The sequence below is a fragment of the Medicago truncatula genome, chromosome 3, assembly GCF_003473485.1.
Source record: "Medicago truncatula cultivar Jemalong A17 chromosome 3, MtrunA17r5.0-ANR, whole genome shotgun sequence".
In the NCBI taxonomy this organism is placed as follows: Eukaryota; Viridiplantae; Streptophyta; class Magnoliopsida; order Fabales; family Fabaceae; genus Medicago; species Medicago truncatula.
In genome coordinates, this window is record NC_053044.1 from 33,838,496 (window position 1) to 33,845,942 (window position 7,447).

Consider the following 7,447-nt stretch of genomic DNA (forward strand, 5'->3'; position numbering starts at 1 on the left):
AATTATATGTTTAAATAACGTTGAGTTGTCTATATCAATGTTATATTATTTGCGTCATTCAAAAATATCAGTTTTTACTCCTTATTCAAAAATACAGACCATAATGTTTGTACTCCTCATTTTATTTGAGGGAGTTTCTACTCCTCATTTTTTTTTTTATTCGTTAATTATGAATGAAATATATTAATTTTACCTTTGCTCAAAAAAATAAATGTTTATTGATGATGGTCTCTAAAAAAAAGAAAAAAAAAGTCTATTGATGCTTACATTTCTTTTTTTTTTTCCTTTCATTTTTCATCTATTATTTATATATAAAATAACTTATGTATAACCAATTAATTTAAAAGCTCAATCTATTGCAAACCTCAAACTTAAATGACTATAATACAAAGCAAACATATAAATAGGCTTTTAAACTACACCAAATCTTTAAATAAAGCAGGTTAGATTCAAAAAAATGGGTCTATAAAAGACCATAAATCAGACTCAAACTTGTAAAAAATTTCATAGACCAAACTTAAATCTATCAAAGCATACTTGATCTATTCCCGACCTAATGCGATTCATGTCGAGACTAGGCACACTGTTTCTACTTTAAAATCATAAAATAATAAATAAAATAAAGCATGAAAAGAAAAAGAGACAACACGTGTCAAACAGCCAATGTAAGCAATGACACCTGCACCAATAATACTTAAAGCTACAGACACGTAGCAGTAACACATCACCGAACCCATCCAGCACTGTTCACGAAAACGAAACCAACCAAACATTATAAAAAGGTTCAATTCACAAAACAAACTTCAACAACAAATTAAGCATCAAACAAAAACAAAATCACTACTAGCTCATTTGATTTTTATTGAAACTGAAGATGGTTGGAGTAGGAGTTCCAATATGCGTGCAGTGTGGCACAAGAAGCAACCCTTGCCGGTGTAAGGTGGTGGGACCAACGCTCGGGTTTGTGGCGTTTGTCGCGGCAGCGGTGGTGGAGTGGCCGGTTGGGGCCCTTGTTTATATCTTTAAGCATAAGAAGGGTCGCAGAATCATGGGTCATCCTGCCACTGTTGTATACCCAAAAGTCAACAGAGCCATCCCCATATGATTAACTTCATTCTATAAATTAGTTGTATTTATTTTGTCTTTTAACCCAATTTCCCATTTCATGTTATAAAATGTATCCCTCAAAAAAAAAAAAAAAATTATAAAATGTACTACTCCATATAGTTCCGATGCACGAGTATCATAATGTGGGTACATATGTATTTTGTTTAGTTTGCTGTTTTAGATGCATGATAAACTAAGTAATCAAACTAGAACTTTTTTTTGCTTCGTGTTATTTGATATTTGTATTGCAAGTTATGAATGGACTTTGTTGTTTGCCTATATATCTTTTCATTTAAAAAAAACACTAGATGTTGGATAGTCAATAACATTGCTAATAAACTAAATGATTGAATTTAATCTAATAGATCAAATTCATATTTAAATTTTAAATATGAGCGTAATACTTCTGGTGGCGTTATTTTGTGGGAAGGAAGAAGAAGGGTTAATTGACACATGACTCATTTACAATATGTTTTAATGGTTGCCATTTATTCTTAAATCTTTCTATTTTTACATACAAATGTCGTTCTCGCTCGGTTTTTGAAAGAGGCTCGTTCTTTTTGCCTTAAGATTTGGTGCTAGTCACACCCAAAAAAAATAAGTTACACCTAAATTTATTTAAAATTTTACAATAATACCAAAATTGTCCTCTTCATGTAAATTTTTAAAAATCCATCTTTTATGATCATTTTGAACCCTTACCCCCTTTCATCCACAAATCACCATAGATATGTAACCAATATCTGAATCAACATCTTTGTTATTGATCTGTACTATATTCATAAAGGTTAGTGAATTTCATAAATTTCATTTTCGATGAGTTTCTATTTGTTTATTATTTGTTTTGGTATGAGATATACCTGTCAATTTGATTTTATGTGAGAGGTTGGTGTAAATTAAGTTTACGTGTATGTATATAAAAGGGGTTAGTGTAGTTTACGTATGTAGATTAATGTAAATTCAAGTTTACGTATGTTCAATTTAGGTTAATGTAAATTAAGTTTACTTACGTTCAATCTAGGTTAATGTAAATTAAGTTTACTTATGTTCAATTTAGGTTAATGTAAATTTAGTTTACGTATGTATATAAGAGGTTATTGTAAATTCAGTTTATTTACGTTCAATCTAGGTTAATGTAAATTAAGTTTACTTACGTTCAATTTAGGTTAATGTAAATTAAGTTTACTTATGTTCAATTAAGTTTGTAAATTTAGTTTACATACGTTCAATCTAGGTTAATGTAAATTAAGTTTACTTATGTTCAATTTAGGTTAATGTAAATTAAGTTTACTTATGTTCAATCTAGGTTAATGTAAATTCACTTTACTTACGTTCAATCTAGGTTAATGTAAATTAAGTTTGTAAATTCAATTTACTTACGTTCAATCTAGGTTAATGTAAATTAAGTTTACTTATGTTCAATTTAGGTTAAGGTAAATTAAGTTTACTTATGTTCAATTTACGTTAATGTAAATTTAGTTAATTTAAAATTTTTAATTTAGTTAAAGGGTATATTAGTCATTCTGGGGTGTAACATGTTTTTTTTTTTTGGTGTGACTAGCACCAGTCTTGGCTTAAATGCTATTTTGGTTCTTTAAATATTTAATTGGTATTGCTTTGGTCTCTTAACTAGAAATAATTGTTTAAGTACTTTAATTTTTTTTAGTCTCGTTTTGGTCCCTTCTGTTAGGTTTCCGTTAGGTTTAATAAAAAAAACGTTAAGTGTGAACGTATCACCTTGTCATTGGTTCTGAGAATTTTTTATTTACAATTTTTTTTTTATAAAATAAATATTTTTAAATATTTTTTTAATATATATTCCCTCTGTCCTAATTTATAAGCAAAAAACACTAATTCATATTTATTAAAAAAACTAACACTTAGTGATTCGAGGTATAATTTTTTGTGTTCTCCTTGGAATAAGTTTCATGGAAAAATGTAAAAATAATTTTCATTGGTTAAAAATTATGGAGAAAATAAAAAGGAGAACAAATTGAATGCAATTTGCATTTAATTTTACATTGGAAAAGATGATTTTTTTGAAAAAACATAATAATAGCATAAAAGTTGGTATTTTTTGCTTATATTTTGAGACAAAGAATATTACTCCCTCCGTCCCAAATTGTATGTCACTTTAGAAAAAATATTTGTCCCAAATTGTATGTCGCTTTACAATACCAATGAAAAATTAATGTTACTTTTCCTATTATATCCTTAACTATTTATTACTCTCTTCTTTCAATTCCTTCATTTATCTTTCTCATATCATTTATTGAGGACAATTTTGTAAAACAACTCATAATATCTATTTCCCACACAATATTAATTACATTTTTTAATATGTGTGAAATGTCCAAAACGTCATACAATTTAGGACGGAGAGAGTGTATTTTTTTTGCTTATATTTTAGGACCGAGGGAGTATATATTTTATTTTTTTATAAAAAATTCTCAGAACCATTGACAAGGTGACACATGTTAATTCTGGGACACGTGTCACTTTGCCATTGACTTTGGGATTTTTTTTAAAAATATATTATTATTTTTTTATAAAAAAAAGTTGTAAAAAAACAGAATCAATGACAAGATGACACGTGTCCAGGTGTTAACTTTTTTGTAAACCCTAACGGAAACCTAACAGAAGAGACCAAAACGAGACTAAAAAAACTTAAAGTACTGAAACAATTTTTGTTTTAGTTAAAGGACTAAAATGATACCAATTAAATACTTAAGGGACCAAAAGAGCATTTAAGTCTTTTTTTCTGTCAAATAGCATAGTGGCTAGAACTCACACAATTTAATTGTGGAGGATTGGAGTGTCCAGGACTTAAACCTCGGCTCCTGAGCTATGCTCACAGAAATGGCTTGCTTAATTAAGTGAAATCAAGGAAAACAAATGTTAGGTATCAAGCAGTTGTGCATTTTATTTATTTTTTAAAATAATGTGAAATTGACAAAATTATACTTTAATTTCAAGTGAATTAAAATGGTTCCTTCAACACAAAAAGACTTAAAATGGTGAAAATACATTTTTTTTTTGTCAAAATAAAGTTAGATTTATAAACTTACTCCTTTATATCTTTTATGAAAATACAATTTTTGATCAAAATGAGAATAGACTTCTTAATTTACTGCTTTATATTTTTTATTGGAGTAATTTGACACACACATATATATATATATATATATATATATATATATATATGTATGTATGTATGTATGAGTTAAATCCCTGTAAGTATAACTTAGCTGACAGAGATATGCATTGTTATATATAGGGGTCGGGATTTGATCTCAAACATCTCGATTATTTTCCTTGAAAAAAATGAATTTTAGTCACTAAACTACTTGATAAAAAAAATCCAAATAAAAATTATAACAAATTGTCTGGGTTAAAGTTGTAGAAAATAATGTCGGTGTTAATATGATGATATTAAAAATATAAAGTCAACTACTTTATTTTAGGAGAAAATATAAGAGTAAAATTCTTTATTTATTTTTCTTTGTTTATTCTATATGTTCATGACATCTTTATTGAGGAATATGTCACAATTCTTAACGAATGACCAACACTTCATTCGGACGAGTTTGCATCAACATCCACCGTCATGTGATTCATTTTTGGTGTTTAATGGAAAATTTTATTTTGAACAAAACATAGAATTAGATGAGATTTAAGGTTTTAAAGATTTGAGAATTAAATTCGTGATTTAGTAATTTAAGATTCAATTTGGGATATTGATTTTTGGTTGGGAGGTCAAAGTGACACTTTTCTACTTTCACATTTAGTTTTTGTTACATCTCATGCACCTTGTCAGCACAACATTTGACACTTCATCAGTTAACAAAAATTTTTAACGCCAAAGACTAAATTAATAACGGAAATGCACATTTAGAGACTACTTTATATTTAACATTGAATCAGAAATTATTATAAAAGTATGATGCAGAATCAGATGCTAAAGTGACTATTTACGATTTTTTTTAACCCACTCCTACAAAAATGGAAGAAGGGTGTAATTTTTTTTTTTTTTGAAGGAAATGGGGGTAAATCTTTATCTTGCTTTTTAAAGAAAGTATTTTTAATGGATTAGTGCAAATTCAACTTGAGACTTGGCAACATGCGATGGATACATCATAAAATAAAGCAAGGAATAAAAAGAGACAAGACACATGTCAAACTGCCAAAGCAAGTAAGACACTTGCACCAATAATACTTAAGCTGCAAACACGTAGCAGTAACACATCACCACACAATCCAGCACTGTTCACGATAACCAAACATTATAAAAGGAGCAACAAAGTTCAATTCAATTAGTATACTTCAAACAACAAGAACAACAAATCAATCATCAAACAAAATTACAAGCTCTAGCTAAATTTATTTTGCTTGAAATTAAAGATGGTTAGAAGAGGGGTTCCTCTTTGCGTGCAGTGTGGCACAAGAAGCAACCCGTGCCGGTGTAAGGTGGTGGGGCCAACGATCGGATTCGTGGCGTTTGTCGTGGCGGGGGTGGTGGAATGGCCGGTTGGGGCTCTTGTTTATATCTTTAAGCATAGGAAGGGTCGCAGAATCATGGGTCATCCTGCCACCGTTGTATACCCAAAAGTCACCAGAGCCATCCCCATATGATTAACTTCATTCTATAAATTAGTTGTATTTATTTTTGTCTTGTTATCCAATTTCCCATTTCATGTTATAATATTATGTACTCCATCCATATAGTTTTGATGTACGAGCATCATAATGTGTGGGAACATATATATTTTGTTTAGTTTGCTGTTTTAGATGTATGATAAACTAATCAATCAAACTAAGCTTTTTTTTTTTTTTTTTTTTTTTGTTTTTTTGTTTTTTGCTTCGTGTTATTTGATATTTATATTTCAAGTTATGAGTTATGAATGGACATTGTTGTTTGGCTATATATCTGTTCATATAAAAATAGTGGGTATCCAATAATTTAACTTAGGATATAAGGAAACTAAAAAGTGGAAATTTTAAATAAAAAGAACACTTTTTAAGCTTTAGATTTTTTCTAGATTACCCTATCTTGTTTAGAAGGTATTTATCCCTTAATGATATCAACCAATTAAAATGTAATATATATTGACAACTTTAAATGTCATAAATGAGTCAATTTTTTCTAAAAAAAAAATCAATTTTAATCATAAGGTAACTTTTAATACTTTTAAATTTTATTAAATTATAGACACGATTCCATTAGAGGTCATTTATCTTATTTATTTGTAATACTTTGGTCCTTTTATTTTTTTTCCGTTTAGGTCTTTTATCTCTCATAAAAGCACATATACATCCTTTTTCTCAATTTTTTATTAAAATAATACATAATGTTATTTTTTAAATATATTTTTATTAAAAATGAAAAAATTCAGAATTATAATGAAGATGTTCATCATCTTCAATGAATCAAAAAAATTTCTACACAAATATATCTCAAAATATCATGAATTAATGTTATGTTCATCTCAAATCTTCTTTTAAACACAAAAATCAAAACCCTATGGAGAAAGAGATTTAGTTTCATCACAAAAAAAAAAGAGATTTAGTTATATAAATTGTCACACCGTATATTATTATTATTATTTTCTAAAACTCAATATTCAAATCCGACATAAAAATATCCCCAAAATTGAGAGCAGCTTTGCACATCAATTTTGTTGTTTTCAGAACAATCTTAACTTTCGTAAAGCCTAACCCTTCAGCCGGTGACTAAGCCTCTACCATCCGACTAGCAACAATTGTGAAATTAAGGTTTTGAATTTTGTGTTTAAAAGAAGATTTGAGGTGAATATAACATTAATTCACGATATTTGGAGATATATTTTAGTAGATTTTTTTTATTATTTAAAGAAGATGATGAAGATTCAAAGGAAGAAGATGAAGATGATGAACATCTTCATCATATTTCTGAATTTTTTTCATTTTTAAAAATATATTTTTAAAAATAAAATTATGTATTTTTTAATAAAAAAATGAGGAAAAATATGTATATGTAAAGGACCTAAACGGAAAAAAATAAAGATAAAGGATCAAAGTGTTACAAATAAATAAGATAAAGGACCCCTAATGTAATATTGACTTAATTATATTTAGGTGTTCAATCTTAATTAATCTACACTACATGACTGGCTTAGAACAATTAAAATTTTACATCAAATTTCTTTCATCTGAATGTCCTTACATTTATCAGTTACATTCATAACATTTATTCTTCCCATTTTGATTGTTCAATTTTGTCGTTCCAAACTACCGTATTTTTTAATTTTCGTGAGAATCGTCGTCGTTTGTTTGATTCCAAATATCGTGAGAATTGTCGTTA

At 27.9% G+C, this 7,447-nt stretch overlaps 2 protein-coding genes across 2 annotated transcripts; both read left to right on the top strand.

Moving 5' to 3' along the window:
- Positions 1 to 800: 800 nt before the first annotated feature.
- Positions 801 to 1,386, top strand: LOC25489284 (uncharacterized). Its single transcript, XM_013605195.3, has one exon. It carries the CDS (start codon positions 875 to 877, stop codon positions 1,103 to 1,105), a length of 231 nt encoding a protein of 76 aa, XP_013460649.1. The 5' UTR covers positions 801 to 874; the 3' UTR covers positions 1,106 to 1,386.
- A 3,978-nt stretch (positions 1,387 to 5,364) lies between these two features.
- On the top strand, positions 5,365 to 5,936 carry LOC25489285 (uncharacterized). The gene has a single exon (XM_013605196.3). It carries the CDS (start codon positions 5,509 to 5,511, stop codon positions 5,737 to 5,739), a length of 231 nt encoding a protein of 76 aa, XP_013460650.1. The 5' UTR covers positions 5,365 to 5,508; the 3' UTR covers positions 5,740 to 5,936.
- Positions 5,937 to 7,447: the final 1,511 nt, after the last annotated feature.